General features: G+C 53.9%; 2 protein-coding genes across 6 annotated transcripts in view; one reads left to right on the top strand and one right to left on the bottom strand.

Annotated features, from left to right (window-relative positions):
* The window catches only part of LOC122364986 (leucine-rich repeat-containing protein 24-like), a 58,663-nt gene extending 47,343 nt beyond the window's left edge, over positions 1–11,320 (top strand). For all 3 annotated transcript variants that reach the window (XM_043335840.1, XM_043335841.1, XM_043335839.1), the window contains one exon: positions 8,172–11,320. In XM_043335840.1, the coding sequence (XP_043191775.1) occupies positions 8,219–10,459 (2,241 nt within the window). In that variant the 5' untranslated portion in view covers positions 8,172–8,218 and the 3' untranslated portion in view covers positions 10,460–11,320. The remainder of the gene's footprint in view (positions 1–8,171) is intronic.
* A 454-nt stretch (positions 11,321–11,774) lies between these two features.
* On the bottom strand, positions 11,775–21,033 carry LOC122365005 (serine/threonine-protein phosphatase 6 regulatory subunit 3-like). Of its 3 annotated transcripts, none has more exons than XM_043335875.1 (17): positions 20,834–21,033; positions 19,277–19,344; positions 18,888–18,967; positions 18,211–18,484; positions 17,789–17,926; positions 17,314–17,495; positions 16,742–17,147; positions 16,278–16,403; positions 16,020–16,105; positions 15,567–15,756; positions 15,145–15,240; positions 14,843–14,916; positions 13,943–14,430; positions 13,477–13,581; positions 13,093–13,201; positions 12,744–12,827; positions 11,775–12,420 (listed from the first exon to the last, which is right to left on the bottom strand). In XM_043335875.1, exons 2-17 carry the CDS (start codon positions 19,334–19,336, stop codon positions 12,336–12,338), a joined length of 2,583 nt encoding a protein of 860 aa, XP_043191810.1. In that variant the 5' UTR covers positions 19,337–19,344; positions 20,834–21,033; the 3' UTR covers positions 11,775–12,335. The 3 variants fall into 3 exon arrangements, with proteins under 3 accessions (XP_043191810.1, XP_043191811.1, XP_043191812.1); XM_043335876.1 differs by having other exon boundaries at positions 19,277–19,399; positions 20,834–21,005; XM_043335877.1 differs by having other exon boundaries at positions 13,943–14,298; positions 19,277–19,399; positions 20,834–20,977.
* Positions 21,034–21,266: the final 233 nt, after the last annotated feature.

The following is a 21,266-nucleotide window of genomic DNA, read 5'->3' as shown; positions in this document are numbered from 1 at the left end:
TTTCACAGGGTCGCCGCCTGCCGTGCCTTGAGCTGACGGAGCGGGCCGCGGCCCCGGCTCCGACAGCCCCGTCGCGTCGGTCCGCTAACGCGCCGCCCGCGCCTCTTGTTTGGTCTAGCCCAACCCCGTGCCGCCCAAACACCGTGGTCACACAGACTTGCGGCCCGATTAGGCCGGCTGAGGCGGTGCCGCCGCACGTGACCGGGGTGAGACGATATCCCGGGCAGGTCACGAGGTCACGATACGGTGCGCAGAGGGACCGCTGAGGGACGGTCGGTGTCCTACGACCGGGCTACACTTTGCAGGCATCATTACTCAGCCAGGACGAGGGCTAGAGAGGATGTCGGCGACGCTAGACGCGACTACTGTAAACACACTAATAACTCTCGGGATTTATTGAGTGGATGGGATGTGGCCGTGAATCTAGGAGACGTCGATATCAGTTTCCCAGTGTTATTGGCTGGCGGCTACAAGCCGTTCATCGTAATCCACTGGGTGTAATACCGGCTGCTCTGCTCCGAAAAGGATCGAACCCAATCAGTGGCAATGAAATGGCCGGCCGACCCGTGAGTGCCGGTCAGAGAGTGCCGTGAGTAAGGGTCAGGGAGTATCGTTAGTGCAGAACACCATGAGTGCTAGTAAGAGTGCTGTGAGTTCCAGTCAGAGTACTCGCGAGTGTCTGGCCAGATTGCCTTGAGTGACGGTCAGGAGGTGCCGTGAGTGCCTGTGAGGGAGTAACCTGGGTGCCCTGACCTCGACTGCATGCAGCGCGGTGGCGGACAGCTCCCTCGCCTCTACGCTGCGGAGATTCAAGCGCACAGCAGTCTCGGCCTGTCACGGGGCTGAACAAACAGACCTGAGAAGTGCAATCACGCACGCACTTGGCAGTGTCGCCAGCCGAGGCGGACAGCCCATACCTCCTCCGTCCAGCGTTGGGTAATCGGAGATTATCGCAAACATTTCGACACTGTGAACCTAGTCAGGGGTGACAGCCGAGTGGCAGCTGCGCTGCGAGGATATACGCCGGCTGTTCCTCTGGGTGCTTTTTATGAGAAAAATCGACTCAACCGGCTGAATAAAAATATGCGAATAAAAAGAAGGCGCTCGCCTAATGCTTAAATCACAGTTTAGAGGAAATTTTGCCTCTTTCCATTACAATTCCATGTCAATCGTGGGAATGCTTTTGCCGTAATTTTGCTTACTCTGACATGTCATTTTGTTGTGAGGGAATTGCAGATTATCCGGCGAGTTACGAGCCTACCACGGCCGGACGTCTGTTACCTCCGGGTAACGCCAGCACCTACCCGGCCGATGCCATTTGGTAGCGCTGGCGGCCGTTCCCAGGCGGCGCCGAGTCCCGCAGTGTCGGGCTCCGCAGGGACCGCCGGCCGGCGCTGTGTTCCGCAGACAGATCGCGCCATCCATCACCGACTGAAACGAGCCGGCAACGACAAACGGCCGGGCTGCCGAGATTTTCCTAGGCCCACAGCCCGGCGCGCACCGGCGCCGTCTTTCACACTTCCAGCTACATTTGGCACGGGCGCCTCTGAGACGCATCGAGGCAGGAGGCACATCTGCGCCCCGTGGAGCCAGTCGCATGGGACGCATAACATTAGCACAGCATCTGCTGCCATTTCGAACCTACGTCTGACCTACGAGACCCCGGCTTACGTTTCACCGACGGCTAACGTATAGTCGGGAGGCTGCTATCGCTGCCCGTCTGTCGCGCACTCTAGCGGCGATGACGACGTTTGCTCTGTGGCTGATGTGGTTCTGATGTCGACCCTCCCCAGCCCACCCCGCCCCTTGCACGTCCCGCCCAGTCGTTGTCGGCCGGCGGACAGGCGGTGGGACCGGCCGGCCGGAACGAGCGCGTCGCAACAGCGCGTTGCGAAACGTCTGATCTATATGCGACGTCAGGGCGGAGCCGGCGGTGGTGTCGCGTACCTCGCCTGCAGCCAACAGCTATCAAGGGAAGGGGAGGGGATAGTCTGGGTGGGACGGGGTGGGACGGTAAAAAGGACGGGACGAGACGGGTGGGACGATCAAGAGACAGAGACGGAAGATGGAGACGGATGGGCGGGTCGGGAGATCACGACGGTCTGTAAGAGACTGTTAATGGGCGTGTCGGCGGCGCTGTCGTCGGTCAGTCTGTCATCGGCGCTGTCGGGAGGCCCCGACTGACCTCACTGGCAGCAGCGACCTCTGCTGCCGCTCAGATAAACACGCCGCGGCTCACGGGCCGGTGACAAACGTGACGCCGAGGTGACGACAGAGGCGCGCCAGCCGCGCCGCCGCCAATACTTGTTTACATGTCAGTTGAAACAAAACCAGAAGACAAAACACGAAATGAGAAAATCAAACAAGAGCTTGAAGAGAAGCTAGAAGAAAGTCCAGACATGGCAACAATGTTGTTGGGGGATTTTAATGGACATGTAGGGTTCCTAGGAAGCCAAAAAGAGAATAGGAACGGAAAATTTGTCATTGATGTGATAAACAAAAACAATATGATTTTACTGAATGGTGATGACATATGTGAAGGCTTGTATACATGGGGAAGTAAAGAATACAGAAGTGTTATTGACTATGTGCTGGTCAACAGTAAGATGCATCAGTCTATCCTTAAGATGAAAATTGATGAAAGTCAAGAACTACTAGATCTATCAGATCACAACATGATCACAGTGTTTTTCAAAGATGAAAAGTCACTGAGTCTCAATAAAGCTAAATGGAAAGATGAATACTTCTTTAAGACAGACCAAGAATCATTGTCGGGCTTCGTGCAAGAGGTACTACAGAGAATAGAAGCTGATAACATATGCCTAATGGAAGATCTCAATGTGATAATGAAGGACGTGGCAGAGAAATTGCTTACAAGAAGGTACAGAAGAAAAACTGACAGAAAGAATGAAAAAATCAAAGAAAAACCATGGATGACCGAAGAAATACGGAAACAAATCAAGCAAAGAAAAGCCTTCAACAGACTCAGGAGAAATGCAAAGTCAGAAGAAGAAAAGAGCAGATTATATGAAAAATATTATGAGCAGAAACGACTGACAAAGCTACTCATCAAGGAAGAAATAGCAAAGCATGAAAAGAAAGTGACTGACGAAATACGTTATAGTAGCTACAAAAGCAAGGCACTTTGGGAGAATATCAACAAACTTAAAGGAAAGCAAAAGGATAACAGTCCAGTTCGCCTATTCACAGAAGCTGGACAAATGCTGCAAGGAGAAGAAGAAAAGGAAAACTTAGCAAGTGTCAGGAAGAAAATCTATCAAAGACATGAAAACAAGTTAGAAGAAGTGTGGAACGATAGGGCGAAGCTAACCTATACTGCAGATCTGGAGAAAGAGAACCAGGACCAGATACAAATAAAAGGATATAGTTTCCCAATCACACTGAGAGAACATATGGATATGGCCATGAACAGTAGGAAGAGGATGAAGAAGATGGAAGATATACAAATAACTGAGGAAGAAGTCACCAAATGTATAGGCAGGCTTAAGAACAAGTCAGCGGCAGGACCAGATGAACTCAAGCCAGAACTATACAAAGCTTTGATAAAAAATGACAAATGCTTGAAGATACTGACAGGCTGCTACCAAGAAGTCCTCGAGAGAAGTGACACGCCATCAGAATGGAAGATATCAAGGACGAAAATGATACCAAAGACGTCTAAGCCAACTGCCAAAGACTTGAGACCAATTGCTTTAACGAATGTGTCATATAAGATCTACATGTCAATTCTAAAACAGCGACTAGAAGATCATCTAGAAAGCGCAGAGCAAAAGTTAGAGACACAAGCAGGGTTTACGAGAGGAGGAAGGATAGAGGACAACCTTTTCCTATTACAGTACTGTGTGGAAGAAAGCTTTAAAATGAAGGCACCTCTGATTGTTACTTCAATTGATTACAGCAAGGCGTTTGATTCCATCGATAGAGCTAGGATGGTAGAGGTGCTCATGAAATACAAGATTCACCCCAAAATGATTGATGCTGTGGCAGCCACATACCAAGGAGACAGAACCTGGATTGAACTAAATGAGAACATTAAGTTAGAGATTTTAGTAACAAGTGGTATACGGCAAGGGTGTACAGGATCAACTGCCTTCTTCAAGCTCATGACTTATATCATCACAAAAGTAATGGAGGCAACAGAAGCAGGGTTCAGAAGCTGCAAATTTACGCTGCCAATCCTATTCTTTGCTGACGACGGGCTCCTACTGAACCATTCTATTGAAGAAACAGAGACTAGCATCAGAAGACTGACAGCAATTAGCAAGGAGTGTGGACTAGACATAAACAAGAATAAGAGCAACATTATCACATTTAATCTGAAAGAACAGCACAGAAGCATAGAAGATATTGAAGTAAAAGAAAACATAAAATACTTAGGTCTGAAAGTAACAAATACAAGGGATGTGTTCAGAGGGCAGAAAAGAATCATGATTGAAAAGGCACAAAGAATGGCAAACATGACCTATTCAGTAATTTCAAAATCATGCAACAGACTGCTGATTGGTAAGACCTACTGGAAATCCCTAGCACTGCCATCAATACTGTACGGCTCCAGTGTCATGACAGTCACAGAGGAAGAGACCAAGAAGCTGCAAGTAATCGAAAATGGTGTCTACAGACAGATCTTGGGGGCTCCAAAATATGCACCAAATGCTGCATTGAGAGGAGAAATTGGAGCATCTCTGATGACAACAAGGATTAAAACTGGAAGACTTCAGTACATGAGAAGCATATTGCAAGGAAAAAATCAACTACTCAAAGAGGTGTTAACAGAAATGATGGACGAGGGCAAGAACAAATGGATAAAGGTAACCTATTCCATTATTAAGGAAGTCGGACTCAAAGTAAAGGATTTGTATCAGATAAGCAAACAAGACCTTAAAACACACATGCAAAAATGGGATGGAAAGAAATGGAAGGAGGAATTGTTAACTAAAACTACTCTGTCCCTGTATATTGTCTGGAAAAAGGAGATGAAGGAAGTAACGTTTATTGACAACCAGCAAGCATCAACAATATTTTTCCAGGCAAGAGCTAACTGTCTTCCTCTAAATGAGCGCAAGAGATACAAGAAAGAGGACACAAGATGTATGATGTGCAATGCAGAAAATGAAGACCTCGCCCACTTTATATTGAATTGCCCAGCCTACGAAGAAGAAAGAAAAGAATCAATGCATCTTCAGAAACCCTATGCAAAGGATATTTTAGGGATATTTCTGTTTGAGGAGGAAGATATCGAAGAAAAGAAAGAAGTATTGCTTAAGCTGTGGAAGAAAAGAAGACTGCTGGAAATAAAACAAAGTTCTCCATCCTAGTTGACCTTCATCCTCCCAACACCCAATCCTGTCCCCTAGTGAGAATCCTAGCCACACAAACCAACCATAACAATGCAACCCATCGATCAAAGTAAAAGTTAAAGATTAAGAAATCAAGGAGGTGCCGATACAAAGGCTAAACCTCCGAAAACCATCGCATCGCATCGCATCGCATCGCCATGGCTCGGCGGCCGCCGGCCCGGCCTGCCGCGGACCGATGGGCCGATATCAGGCCGGCGTGCCGGCCAGTCATCGCCGTCCCGCTGTGCCCGGAGGCCGCGCGGCGCCCGACCAGCCGCGCCTTTGTTCGGACGGGAAGACGCTCAGCTCGGGTGGAAAGTTTGACCGGCCCGGGGAGAGGGCCGTCACTGGATGGATCGCTCTCGACAGATGACAGCTGCGGCCGATGGGTACAGGGAACTGGGTGCTGGATACCGCCTGGATACTAGACTATAGTCGGCTCAGAACGGGCAGAAACTGCGTTTAGTCCTTCCAAGCTGTCTGTCCTGTCGATCCGTCCCGTCTCGTTCATCATTTCCCGTCCATTTCGTCCGCGCCGTCCGCCGGTCCGTCCGCCCGCCCTTCTGCCCGTCCGCCCTGTCCTAATGTCCTATCCACCTATCCCTTCCGTCTTTTCTACCCCACATTTCCCGCTTTTATTGCGCGACTTCCACACATCTGCAGCTCGTTTGCACGTTGACACCGGTGCGTGGCGACACGAGCCAGCCGTTGGCTCGGAGAGGAGGGACAGGTACGATGATCCGGGCTTCAGTTGGCTGCCGGCACCTGTCCAGCCTGTCACCGGTTTGCCGCCGCTGTGTCGCAATTAACGGCAAGGTCCGGACGGGATTTCGGTGATCAGCGCCGCGTAGAGGACGCGTGTAACGACTTAATCCCTGGCGACTGCTGTGATTTGCGACAGGGTTCTATCCGGTTAGCAACCGACCAAGTTCACGACTCACCAGTAGGCATCTCTACCTTATCTCTATCCAGTGGCGGCGGAGCACCTTCCATTAAGGGCCGGGGGGGGGGGGGGGGGACACTGCCGACTTTCGGTCCCATTCTTTCCATGCAAAGCCCATAGGGCCAATGTTAAACTGCCAAAATCAAAGGGGGCACGGTGCCCCGGTGCCCCCCTCGTTCCGCCGCCTATGTCTCTATCCTTCATATCCACGGCATCTCTCTACTGGTGATCTAGGTATCTCTATCCTTCATACCTGCACGGACGACGAAGCCCCGAGCTCAGATATCGGACTCTGTGGGTCGCCTGCTTCATTGTTGCTCCGATACTCGCGTTAAAGCGATTAGCTAAAAGCCGATCACGACACCGCGCCGCTGGCTTTGTATAAGCCGGCCTCTGAGCGGCAATTTGACCGTGTCAGGGACTGTGTCGCACCAAATCAGTCTTGTTGCTGTGTGGCCCGTCTGGTGATAGTTCCACACATAGGAATCGACGGACGCTGTCCCAGCCACTAACTGCAGTCCATTCCAGTCGGCCGAGCCGCTACTGAGAGAGCGACCGCCCATGTGGTTAGCATAAGGCCTGGATGCACCACCCTTCACGAACCGGGCAGACCACAGGGGCGTTACGTGACCGCGAGTGTCGGCGGGGGTCACTGGGGTCACCCTCAGGCCGCCAGAGGTCAGCCGCGCTCACCGAGCCGACGATCCGACCGTCCGCACTGAGCCGTACAGACGTGTCTGAAAGGTCCGGCGACCTTTTGACCCCACTGCGCCTCAGGCGTCCAATAGCCGAGCCGGGTAAACAGGGAGCTCTGACGGGGCAGCTCTGGGCGGGGCGAGCCGGGTGATGACAGGTTGACGGCTCGATTGACAGGAGCTAGCACCCGACAGCTATCATTGCGGCCGGACCTCCTGCCTCAGGGCGGAGATGAAAGCTTGATTGACCGGTACATCTCGACTGGTGTGCCGGTACGCCGCTGGGCGCCGCTCAAACCTGGCACCGACCCGGGCGTCATACTAGCAGTCGGGAGAGCGCTGATATGAGTTCGAGAGTGGCTAGACCACGGGCGACCGGCCGGGTCAGGCAGCCCGAGCCGTGCCCGCGCGCACCGAGCCCTCGTTACCTTGCCTGTCTGTACTGTCAGCAGGGGTCGACCATGGAGCAGAATTCGCCGTCGGTCGTTGGTGCAATTATGTATGAGCCAGCACGGCGCTCACCGTGAAAGTGGCCGGTGTAACTGCTGCGCACGGCCCCGCCGGGACGTCGTTAGTATAGTCTCGGCCGCCATAAAATCTCCCGCACCGTCTGCAGTAGAAACATGCGCAGAGATAAAACCGAGTCCCAAAGGACCAAGGAGGGTATTCGGGGCGTGGAGAGAGGTTTGTCGGTCCTGAGTTTGTGGCTGTCTTGGTCTTGATCGTTTTTCGCACGTTCGAGTGGTCTGTTGGGATGCGAGGTGGGCTTTGGGACAGAAGTTTCTCGCGGACAGGTAAAGCGGGCGCTCCAGACTGACGTTCGTTACCGGCAGTGTAGCGGCGCCGTTTATAGAGTCGGGGTCCGAATATATTGCTGTGATTCGTGACCCAGACATGGCCCAGAAACGTGCGCCCACTTTCCCGTGGCTGGTCGTTTTTATCCGCTCGGAGCGCCGCACGGGATCATTTGTAATGCTAACAGCGTCGTGAACGTTACAATGAGTTTATGAAGGTGTTTGTGGCTCGCCTAGCTGTGCTACATGTCCCACTCCGCGTGGATGCCCGATGTCCCATGTGTTTGTGCCACTTTCCGGCTAATCGTGTTTCCCCTGTACCGTTGTCCCTGAAGGTGTGAAGTGTTGGCTGCCTGTAACCATTGCCGCCTCTCCGTTCCAGTGTCGGCGGGAGCTCCAGCACAGACTGCTCACCGTGCTGTGTCACCAATGGCGGCCCCGGAGCGGCGTGCGGCACCGGCCGTGCGCCCTCTTCTGCTTCTACTGCTGACGGTTCTACCGGCGACGGCAGACTTCACAACCTCCTGCCCAGACGCCTGCAAATGTATGTGGGTGTCGGGCAAACGGCAGGCCGACTGCACGGACATCGGGCTGACGTCGGTTCCGCGCGGTCTCAGCTCGGATATCCAGGTGCTGGACCTGTCCGGCACGGCCATCCAGGAGCTGCCCAAGGACGTCTTCCGTCAGGTGGGGCTGGAGCACCTGCAGAAACTCTATATCCGCCGCTCCCGGCTGTCGAGTGTGCACCCGCACGCGTTCCGCGGCCTGGGGCTGCTCATCGAACTGGACCTGTCCGACAATGTGATCGAGAAACTGCCGCCGGACGCGTTCGCCGACAATGACAAGCTGCGACAGCTGCTGCTGGCCGGTAACCCGCTGGGCTCGCTGCCGGCGTTCCAGTTTCCCCCGCTGCCACACCTGCAGAGGCTCGATCTTAGTCGCTGCCGCATCGCTGGTCTGGCCGCCAAGACGTTCGCCAACCTGCCTGAGCTGGAGAAGCTCAACTTGCACTCGAACGAGCTGTCAGTACTCGAGAGTGACGCGCTACAGTCGCTGTCGCAGCTCAAGTGGCTGACTCTTCACAACAACCCGTGGCGGTGCGACTGCCACCTGCGTCTGCTACGAGACTGGCTCCTGGAGCGGTCGCTCTACCAGGAGGACACGCGCTGTGCCGAGCCCGAGCGGCTGGCCTCTCGCAGCTGGAGTGGCGTCCGATCGGACGAGTTCGCCTGCCGACCGCAGATCCAAATACCCGAGCCGCATGTGGTGGCAGAGGTCGGCCAGAACGTGACACTGCGCTGCCAGATATCTGGCAACCCGGCTCCGACCACCAACTGGGTGATGAGCGGTCGCATCATCAGCAACAACACCCGCATCCCCTTCACCGGCCAGTCTTACGTGATCCACGAGCAGGGTACCGTGGACCGATGGACCTCGCTCACAGTGACCAACGTCAACACGCAGGACGCCGGCCAGTACCTCTGCGTGGGCGTCAACCCGGGCGGCGTGGTGGAACGCAACGTTACGCTGACGTTCGCTGGTGGCGCGGTACCAGGTCCTGTGCCTGGCACTGATACGACGATCGGCGGTGGAGGCGGCGGAGAGGGCGGTATGCTGAGTCGGCCGCTGCTGCTCGGTATCGTCGTGGGTGGTGTGGCGCTGCTGCTGTTACTGCTGATGATTACACTCGTCTGTTGCTACTGCCGCGGCCGGCGGCACGGCGGGAAGGGAGCGCCGGACGAGCTGCCGTCCGACATGACGGCGCCCGTCACTGAGCACAAGCCGGACCGGATCGGTGACTACGAGAAGGTGCCGCAGACGGACATTGAGATGGAGCGGGTGCGCCGTCCGGCCGGGCTGGCCCACCCGCCGCCGCGCCGCGCCGGCTCCTACTCTGTCGATGACGAGCGCAGTCGGCGCTACAGCCTGCCCGACTCGCCGATGACATGGGACGGGCGTCGGGCGCGCGACTACCCGGACCTCCTGCCGCGCCGGGCGGGCCGCAGCTCCCCGGCGGGCAGCTCCACCGGCTCCGTACAGCCCGAACAGGCCTACCTACTGGCCGGCCCGCAGCCGCGGCTGGCGCCGGCACCGGCGGCTCGCGGCGTGAGGCCCGGCTACGTGACGCTGCCGCGGCCGCGCCGCCAGAGAACCCCCAGCTGGGGAAGCACTGCGAGCCGAGGCGGCGGAGGAGTGGCCAACGAGCCCATTTACGACACTCTGGGACCGCGCACTACTGCGGATGGCAGCTCACGGCTGAGTCTGAGCGCCGCCGGACCGGACACGCTACCGCCGTACTATGTGGCAGTGGAGGGTCCGCCCCCGCCGCGCGGCCCGGCTCGCTCGCACAACGCCAGTGCCGACCTGATCGAGCCCGTGCAGGAGGAGCCGGAGGAATGGGAGGAGACTCCTCCTCAGCCGCTGTCCAGCACGCTGCCGCTGGGCCTTGCCGACGCGGCCAGCACACCATCCCCTCCGAGCCGTGTCGAGCCGGTGGGCATCCTGCCACCACCCAGCCGCTTCGAGCCGGGCAACCTGCAGCGCAAAGTGACGCCGCCGGTACCGCCCAAACCCAAGAAGATCACGCCGCCCGTGATGCCCAAGCCGGTGCTGAACGGTACCCGGGTGATGGCGTTCCAGGATGAGAGCGAGGACGGCACAGAGGTGTGATTGACCCCGGGACTCGCTGCTTGAATGTGATAGACGTCGTGTGGGGCGGGCCGCCGTGAGCCGGGCGGCGATATGCTCTGGACACGGCCTGCCCGACCGATCTCGTTGGATGTCGCTCGTCGACCTCTGAGCTTCCGCAGTCGCCGAGCTGAGCTGCCGGAGAGCGGCCAAAGAGCTGTCTCCGTGGTGATGAACCCGTGACCACCGACCGGCGGCGTCTGGTCAGAGACTCGCGGCTGTAAGAGCGTGTTCCTAGCGACTGACGGCGTAGGCGCCGCGCGTCGACCTCGTCAGTGTACTTATGGGGAGTATATGTTGTCATTGTATGCGATTTACATTTGTTGTCAATACCCAGTGCTGTTATATTCTTTATTATTGAGTTTGCCGGACGTATACAGTCACAATTGTGTGGATCATGTGTCTTGTGCGCCGCCGAACCTTTACGGTTTCACTTAGCTGCTGGATGACTGGGAAGAGTCTATGACCTCTGTGGCGAGGACGCCCATTAGGCGACCCGTGTCGGGGTCACCCGAGGTCACCGCCGGTCAACAGGGTGGCCACCTTTTCCGGCCTCACCTGCGCTGAATACCGAGACGAGCTGAAGAGGTCAGCGCTACATCAATCGCCCTTCTTGCGACGCGCAAAAACGGCAGATTGTTTACATTGTTGGACGCATTTATACTCTGGCCGCGGATGGCTTTTTGTTAGTTGTCTGGCGTGCGGCGATCGTGTGGCCGTCGCGTGTCGCTTGTGCGCCGCGCGGCCCACAGCGAGCCTGCTGAACCGCTGCGCTAGATGTGTCATATACCGCATCCATATTTTTGTGAATACATCGTGCATTTTACAGAGCACTTAGGCGTTTCTGAAGGTTTTTCTATTACACTATTTTAGCCTAGCGTTGTAGTCTACTGTAGTGGACCAATGTAAACAGAACTTTCAGAATCGCGAACGCCGTCTCAAACGTCTGGCTCACGTGAAAGATGCTGTGCTAATTCAGAAGTTTTAATAAGTCGCAGAAAAACGTTTGAAGACCGTTTGGACTTTTCCGCGGAGTGACTTTACATTTAGTCTCAGCATATTTAGCTAATTAGTGTCGTTCCCCGAGCATTCCATACTTCAAAATGTGCAGTTGTCATGCTTCAATAGGTTCGAAAGAGTGCAGCTGCGATATCAAGCATTTCCTCGAGCAGCCAGGCCGTCCGCGGCGACCGCCACATCACCGCCTGCCGTTCACCTTCTGCCGGCCCGTGAGCTGCTCTTCCCGGCGCGACCTGTTTGCGCATGGTCCGCCGCCACGTGACCCCACAAAAACGCCTCTCGCTCCGGCGCGTTGCCCTGTATTGGTGCCTCGTCACACTACCCGCTCGCTCGTGCAGACTGCAGATCACCGGTCGGCTCACTAGCGCCCCTGGCGGACGCGCGCCGAGGCTTCGACAACGGCCGGTCACTGAACCAACATAGGGTGGGCCGGCGAGCGCAGAGACCAATTTGGCACACAACAAACCCGGCGCGCGCAATGTACCGCCCAGCAGATCAAACCTAAAACAACCAGAAACGCCTCTGGAATGTACATAACATACAGACTCAGCAGATAAAACAATGCGCGCGCTAGCATGAATAAAAATTACGCACGGCTGCGGTTAAAGGGGTACAAAATGCCCGCAGCACCACTGTTCAGTTGTCAACCCAGGATCTAAGAGCTAAGATCAGCCGCATGGTCGCAGTCTGTGTTTATCGTGCCCCCCCCCCCCCCCGCTCTCATCTGATACAGACACGCTCGCCATCACGCACCATACACATCGCGTCACAGAGGCGTTGTACTCGGGCGGACGTCGCCTATGGACAACAGAGTGGTCGGCCGCGGCCGCTCGAGCCGCTAGTCCGTCAGTGTGGAGCCGCTCTCCGAGCCCGTCACAGGGGCGCCGGAGTCGGCAGAGGTGGCCGGGCCAGTGCCCTCAGAGCTGGAAGAGACGCAAGATAGCTTACTACATGACTGACCCCAACGATGCACTGAAGTTACTCTTGCAACAGTGTTAACTAGTCATCTTACTGCCAGTAGAAAAGCGTACCTAATCAAGATACATCACCACGGTAGCACATTAAATGAATAAATCGATCACTTTTTATCGTAGGGCTCACGCTAAATTGTGCCAGTCCTTGGATCAAGCTAAATGCATTTGATGTGACGGAAAGTGGGACTCATCTTGGCACCTATAATCACTTTCTCTGGTCTCATCTTCTTGGAGGGTTCGTTTTGCTGCTTTAGGGCATTGGAGAGGCTCACCTGACGTCCATTCTGGGACTGTCCGGGCCGGCGGGGCCGCTCTGCGCCGACGAAACCGCACCTGAGCCGCCATCAGACGAGGCACTGCAACAGAGACGAGGAGCCTGGTCAGACACCGATATACACGCGAGTCCGGTCAGACACTGTAACATACTACCGGGATCCCTATCAGACACTGACCAGACTCCAGGAAACCCGTCAGACACTATCAAACTACGCGGACCGGGTAAGACACTAACATCCCTCGTTCGGAAACTACAGACCCATGAAGCCCGGCCAAGCCCCCGTCAAACCCCGCCAGACACAGACCCCATTCTGGCCGCTCTGTTTCAGCTCTATCGTCTCTCACCTCTGCTGCGGTGTCAGTCGGTCCGAGACGGCCCCGCTGGGGTCGGCTGACGAATCTGTGTCGGGACGCGGCGGGGAGGTCACCATGGGCACCGAACCAACAGCGCTGCCTGAAACACCGGCACCCACGGACACGGGTTACAGTCGCCTGTGTTCCTTACGGCATACAGGAATATAGGACGGTCATGACCACGGTCATGGCCGGCTGGTTTACTTACGGCATATGGGGATAGAAAGACACAAACTGCCATGAGTTCTACACAGACCGGTCGGCGACCATGACACATAATACTACCAGTGTCTCTCACGCAAGCCATTCGTTTCCCCTCGAATCTGAAGCGACACGACTTAGTCCTCTGTGTCCAAGACAGTCCCTCAAGCTCACCGAAAGCGTCGCCACTGTTGAAATCCACCGGGAAGTGAGGTGATCCACTGCCAGGCGGCCGCGGAGGCGCCACGCCGGGCGACGACTGAGAGTCGGGACTGACACCTACGAAACAGAGCGAAGGTCACAGACGGCAGGTGCAGACAGGGAAGCCATTAACACGGACGCAGGCTTTACGGTTACGGGAGGCACGTGCAAGGAAAGCCGGGCGGCAAGTAGAGGGCATAACACGCTAAAATAAAATGGTGTCTGCAAGAAACTATCCTATGCCATCATCCAACTCAACCTGGAAATTCTACGAAGTAGCTCAGTCTGCCCAGCTCAGCACGCAAGAATATCAGACTGGACACCAGGTTACTCAAAATTCTCCCCCACAAAAGGCCCTTAGTCATACCTCACACCACACTCAGCTCCACACTGCAACCGTACCAAGCACGGTATCCCATCATCTCCCCACCTGACTCACCCTGCAGTGCGGCGGCCGGCGGCGGTAGCAGCGGCGGCGACGGCGGCCGCGCGCTCGGAGCCGAGAACGCGTCAAAGTTGGCCCAGTCGCGCTCGGCGCTGAGGTCGGCCGCCGGCGCCGACTGCCACACGTTGGCCTCGGTGGACGAGGGGGGAGAGGTGGCCCACGGGTCACTACTATCGGCGGCGCCGGACGAGGCTCCCCAGGGGTCGCCGGCGTCGGCGGCGGCCGGCGCGGACGCCCACGGGTCGCTGGTGTCCACCTCCATCCGGAGTCGGCCGTCCTCTCCCTCCTCCTCGTCCTCATCTTCGTCACTGCTGGAGCTGGAGACGCCGTGGGACGGCCAGCCGGCCGAGCCCACCGGGCCACCCAAACCGCCCAGCCGCTCGGCGCAGTGCTGCTCGAACAGCTCAGAGGCGCCGGGCCGGGACTCGGCCTCCGCCGCCAGGGAGAGCAGGCCGGCGGCGCCCAGCGGGCCCAGGCCCGAGCTGCGGGGACGAGAGTACGGTCAGAAGGGTACTTCTGCACTGCACCGTGAATTTGTGCACTGCACCACAAGGAAACGCTCAGAGTATTTAACTATGGTAGTTACATGCTGCTCAACAGCCGCACATCAAGCAGCACCGTGCGAAATGATAACTTTACACCGACCGGCCAGCCGGTAGCAGCCGGCGGAAATGCAGTTACACTGCACTGGCTGGATACGATATGAATCATCCAGACAGGACTATCCTCGCCCTACAGCTGTTCGGTTCCACGCTCAGTTGTGCAATTCAACACATCGTACCTAACCGTATCCACTGTGTGCCCCGTGCACACACGTAGCCAACAGTGCGGTGTTCTGCGTGTTGCCTCAATTGATCGTGTTAACCCTCCTGATCCTGAGCACCAGACACTGACCTGAGATCCCGAAACTCGTCATCTGCGCGACCGAACGCGTCCGGCAGACCACCCGATGAGCTGTCGCCCATGGCCTGTAGGAAACAGAAACGTACGAAATGGTATCAGCAAGTGCTCAAGGACAGCTTATGTCCGCCGTGAGTTTATCATAAAGCAGAGACGGATCCTAAACATTACGCTGCATACATATTTCAGGGCAGAATGTAGGCTCACCAAAAGTAAACAACTCACGCCAGATTGACGATGTGTACAGGGTTGACCGTGAGTCAATTGACTTTCAGAACACCAGAGTCGTACCGTACCTTCATGAGCGCGGCTGTGAACTGTTGTGACTCGGAGACTCCACGGAAGTCGGAGTCACTGCTCGAGTCGTGCCTCTGGTCCGGCATCACCACCGGCTGAAACGAAGAGACTCGGTGAGGACAGGACCGACAGCTGACAATGTGGACACATGCACCATCCATCGGGCAGCGAGCTGGGGGCTGGAGACCCGTTTCCTGCCGTCTATTGAGCCAAGCTACATAACAGACCCCGGGCTAACCGATTCCTGAGTACAGAGTCCGGCTGTCCGCGTGGCGAGCAAACATCAGTCAGCATTCACATTATACAGCCCTCCCCTCCCGACTGCCATCCCGTCCAACACCACAGCCGAGTTCAAACCTACCCATTCGATCCCCACACAGCGACCCTTTAATCCCTTTCCTCCCCGCGGCGTCCGACTAACCCTATTGAGTTCGTTGATGCGCGGCAGCTGAGTGTCTGTGAAGGAGTGCCACCCGGACCGCACGTGTTCAGGCAGCTGGTCAATGAGTCGTCGCAGTAGCTCGCTGTTCGGTCCCGAGTCCATGGCGGCCACGACCTTGTTGGCCATGCTGATGAGGTGGCCGCCGTAACCGCGCAGCGACCGCCAGCACCTGAGTGGGACGGCATAGAGGGAGTGAGGGGAAATCAGACAGAGTGAGCAAAAGATGCAGACAGGGAGGAGCTAAGATGGTGCATTTGAAATGCTGTCATGATAGCCACTCTACAACGATATGCTGTTGAAAAATGCATGAAGCAAGTACTCAGTCATAACCGATACCCCAAATAGCAGCTCGGTTCGTTTAATAACAGAATGCAGGCAGGCAGCATACCACAGCGCTGTGAACCAGTGACACTGTAATATGTCAATGCTTACCGGTTCTCATCACACTTCTCTGTGGTTGCATCTTTCTCCTCCATTCCTTGCAGGATTCTCTGAATAAGCCTCGAGGTGGTAAATAGCTGAGAAAGAAACGAATGAATCAGACACACTGAGTCAAAACATTTTTTAGCAAAAAAAAAAAAAGAGAGAGAAAATTACCGCATTCAAAGAAGGCTGCACCAAGAACCTTGCTGATTCAGCACTACGAACGCAAGTTACCTCTAGTTTGATATCACAAATGCACGCAGATACCTGTTCGAGCAGCGGATGGGAGCTGGCATCCTCAGTCTCCTGCGGTGCGGACTCCAGAATCAGGCTCACGCACTGCTCGACTTGGGAGTGCAAAAAGTTGTTCAGAGTAAAGTGGAAAAACAGATCCTGTCGGCAAAAAAGAACGATACATCAGTCTTCAAATTGACAAAGTACACTTGCCTACAGTGCTTCATGGTAATCTGGTCATGCTTATTGCGTGATATGATGCTCAAGTTTGAAGTTACAACCTTATCTCATAGCTACTCAGGTTACAAACATAATTTGGTTTGTAACCCCGGACTTTGTAACCTAACACTTCCTGCTTGCTTTGGTTACATTAATTAACGCCATGAAAAAGAGACATCTTATCAGCCGCGGCTCAACATGGAACAGTCACCATGAATAGCAATCACATCGCAGTTTCCAATGTAGCCTGTTCCGCCGGACGCAGACTCGTCTCTCACCAGAAGCACATCCACGGTCCCCAGCGCGGCCAGCTGGGCGCGCACGGCCGGCCGGCCGGTGGCCAGGAGGGCGACTATCAGGCGCGCCACCTGCAGACGAGTGGCGCCCAGCGGCGGGCTCAGCCGGCCCCAGCTGGTCACCAGGTCGGGCCGCGCCGGCGGAGAGACCAGGGTCTGGTGGAGCGCCGGCAGGCGGCTCAGCAGCGCCGATACCGCCACGGACACACAGGGCGGGTCGCCGCCGGTCGGGGTGGCGTCCTCCGAGCTCAGGCCCGTGGCGGAGACGGTCGGGGCGACGACGCCCGGGTCCAGCAGCGGCAGGAGCACGTGGATGGCGTTCACCAGACCGGCCTCTGTGCGGCCGCCGGCCAGCACCGCGTCCACCAGCGACGAGACAAACTCCTCGCTGAAAACGCGGACAACCGTACAGTCAGGGATAAGAGTTGGTCTCCTTATTTACTGGATCATAAAACATGTTTAAATCAGCTTTTCTTCATAAACTGAAACACAACTATAAAACCCCTTCCAATCCTCTCACCACCATTTCGCTCGCCCGCGGTTCCGGAGCTCACCTCTCGATGGAGGCCAGCAGCGGGTTGGGCTCGCGCTCGTCGGGCGCCTGCTGCATGGCCAGCTGCCGTCCGCAGGCGATGGCTGCTGTCAGCACTACCGCCGCGTTCGCCTGTCGTTCGGGCTGCTCGGCGTCCCCAACCAGGAGCGCCAGCCGCGGCACCAGACGCCGCTCCGTCAGCCACTGGCGGCCGGCGGCGACCCGTCAGCAGGGGGTTACGACAGCGGCCCGAGAGAGGTAGCCACAGTCCCAACACAGCACACAGTCTAATGGTACAGAGCTGTACAATACATATTTACACCCAACTGCACACAAGCCAAATTAACGTCAAAATCAGCGTCATCAGCACGTCCTCCTGACATATGGGCAACTATTTCACACGCCGGTCACGGCAAGCTTCTCACTACACTCTGCACTCCCAACGTCCTGTGAATTAGCCAAATATCCGACCATCGGCGGCACGCAGAGTAACTCACCGTGAAGGTGGCCTGTCGCGGCTCGGTGTCCTCAATCCCGGAGACAAGGTGACACAGCAGGTCCATGATGGCTGAGGTAGCCAGGTGCTGGAGGATATGGTCGACAAACTGCTCCTGCGAGCGCAGGTACTCGAGCACCTGGCGAGGAATAGTCAAATTCGTCGTCAAAGATTTAGAGAAGCTCATCAGATAGAGAGAAGCCCATCGGCCCAGACCCAGCACGACAAAATATTGAGGTGGTCATTTGGCTCTCACAGATATTCGTTTATATAAAGCCTTTGCTTCTCATATCGGCTAGGCCAGTCCCAGGTCATCCCGCGCTAAGAAGATCTGCATCTTGTTCCAGCCCATCTCCAACTATAAATTTGTTAAGTTCTGTCTCACCTTCCTGTTTCTTCGTGCCGTCCCACGTCGTCACCCACCTGGTCGGTCCTCCTGGCCAGCAGCAGTGACAGTGTGCGCGACAGGAAGCTGGCCAGCAGCGGGTTGAGCGGCGTCGGCTGGTGCAGCGGCGCGCACAGCCGGTCGAGCAGGGCGCGATCGGAGGCCAGCCGGTCCAGGACGGCCGGGATGGCGCACTGGACCACCTCGCAGGCCAGGTTCGGGTGCCGGTACTGCGTGGTGAGCTCGGCGCCGGCCGGCGGCTCAGTGACCAGACGCTCCACCAGGGCGGACAGCACCTCCGGCCGCGTCAGGCTGCAGGCACACACATCGATCAGTGACGCTACGTCCACAACTTCAGACGCGTACTTACGCGTTAGAAAGAAAGATCGAAACAAAAAGATGGTCAGAAATTCGTCGGGCCATAAACGCCGAGCATGCGATCATTTGAGTCGTGGAAAGAAGCACATTCGAAGGAGACAGTTCAAACAAATTGGCTTCAGGCGCTAACAATAATTCAGCCCTAAGGGTTAAGTTAAAGCAACATAATTTGTTTTCTCAGCGCATAGTTTATAGCCTTGTCCATGCGTCACCCAGTTCGCCAGTCATAGCTATGTCGGCGGACTTTACCCTTATCTCACACAATGCATGATGCATACCATTACTTATTTTCTATCTAGGACCAATGAGGGCTCCACTTTCTCTTTTAGCAACTTACAACTCGACCACTTTGCTGTTTTGCGCCTTGCACTCTTGGATAACATCATCTTCATCGAGGAGCTGCTCCAGAGTGGCATCCTGAGAACGAAACAGGCAGGTTCATCATATTATGGACGATTTCGCTGGACTAAGCCATGCTGGGCCCAAAGCTTAACCTCAAGCAATTACATAAGTTCTGGCTTTCATCCTCACATAAATGACAGGATACAGCTTTTTACTGTTGCACAACACCAATTAAGAAAATGGGTGAGCTGGTAAACAAGTCAAAAGTAGCAGTTGCTATTTGGTTATTCAGCTTCCTGCACAACAACAATAAAAGCATCATTAGCATGCCTATATGCATCAAGTGATAATAGAACGGCTGTAGCCTTCATACAAGCTACTCACCTCTTTATCTAAAAGCTGGTCAACACTTGCAGAAGTAGCTACATGAGACTGCCAGAACATATTTGCACCTGCAAAGATGTTTGACATTAATGTGTATTTCATGTTTTCGCAAACTGGATATACCTGAAAATGTCAGAACAAACACTCTTAAATTGTTACACATTGCTTGGATATCTAATAAAAATGATTTGGCATTTTGGGAATTCATGCTACTACCTGGCCATTGGTGACAAGTTTATGTATTTCTTGCATGCCTCTCAGGATAAAGAACAGCATGCTTACCACAAAATTTGTGAGCCTCCAACTTAAGTTCATATAAAAAAGCAGCCACATATATCACATTCACCATTCTCACAGCTCAGCAGTTACTTATCAAGTCATTAATAGGACTCCACATAGGCAATCAAAATTCCAGCTAACATTTGCTGGAAGGTAAGGGTGCAAGCATTCACACAATTTTAGCTACATACTAACTAATGCTGACTCATCTGGTAAGACAGGTGATTTAGCCAAAAACTGCTAGCCCCAGTTCATATTGTTGTGCATGCTACTCTTCCTGGGCAGCTTCATGGTTGCCTGTTAGACAGCAACTTTCAATGGACACTGTAGGTGCAGGTCAAGTAATGAACTAAGCTATGAAGATGCTGGCATTGCTATTACTCACTCAGCTATGCAAAGCCAGCATATGTGCTTTCAAGAAACACAGATGCAGGCCAGCAAGGCTCAGCAGCAGAAACAATGTTTGTTATGGCTTTTTGCACATGACAAACCATATCTAAATGCCACAACAAATTTTGTATGTTGTAGGTTGTAGGTTCTAGGTTGTAGGCTGGTTAGGTGTAGGTAAGGTTACGTCAGGTTTGATGGTTTTGTTCTGTATTTACTGTGAACAGACATGCGATGAATCATGAGATAGGGGTAATGGACCACGTGGCATATGTGATACACACCCAATTTGATTTTACCATCACATTGCCTTGCCCATCATATTTGAATTTACCATTACAATCACACCTGCCCAGGAAAGGGAAGTTTTTACAAAATATAGGCAATTTAACATTTTTAATGTTCATCACTCAACATTTTAGGTGTAAATATAATGAAAAACCAAAACCTGCTGTTAATTGATGTTTTCAAAATAGGGCCAAGAAAATAGGAATTCTTTTATTTTTATTCTCTTCTTAAGAAATTGTCTTTTGCTTGCCCTTTTTTAATAGATCTATTAGCATGAGGCTTAAATTTTTCATAACATTTATATTTAAAGTCATGAGCCTCATACGAGCAGTAACACTGTCACTCACAAACTTGACAGGAGCCAACACTACAGACCTTCAGCCTCAAAAAAATTTCCGTGCATCTTAAGTAAATAGGTAAAGTTAAAACCACACTTTCTTGCTCGCCATTTTCACCACAAAACAGGCAAATTTTTCAAAATCGATCATCTACATTGGAAAGGCGCGGTAAATGTAACCGATAGTTAAAACATTGTAAAAATGAAAACGCGACAAAGATGAATTACGATGCAATCCCATCAAAATACAGCCCACCTCCAAATACCTGAATCTTGAAGGCTGTTACCGTTGTATATGCAAACAAATAAAACGAGTTCTTATCTCCACATCCGTGTACCACTACAACCAAACTACAACGGATTCCTAAAATATCAATCCAGGCGCATTTGCACGCCCCCAAATTGATGATTATGCGATTACAATTACGAGTTTACGATGTTCAAGGTTCAACATATTCAAAACACTAATATGACTCGATCAGGACAATTCACGAGTCTATGCTTTGGTTAAGGACAGTTTTAGACTGCTTTTTTGCATTTAATTAAAATTCATTTTTCTTTCTATTACTTCAAAATGATTAATTATCATATATAATTCATTATTTTAGCTCTTGTGTTATTCTGAGTTTTCAATTATCACTCAAAGCAGAATTTTTGATGACGTCATTCAACCTGTTTGATGCTTAGGCAATATTTGCG

This window comes from Amphibalanus amphitrite, unplaced genomic scaffold (genome assembly GCF_019059575.1).
Source record: "Amphibalanus amphitrite isolate SeventyFive unplaced genomic scaffold, NRLGWU_Aamphi_draft 000710F_arrow, whole genome shotgun sequence".
Taxonomy (NCBI): domain Eukaryota; kingdom Metazoa; phylum Arthropoda; class Thecostraca; order Balanomorpha; family Balanidae; genus Amphibalanus; species Amphibalanus amphitrite.
The sequence above is the reverse complement of the archived record's forward strand: the minus strand, read 5'-3'. Positions and strand labels throughout refer to the sequence as shown.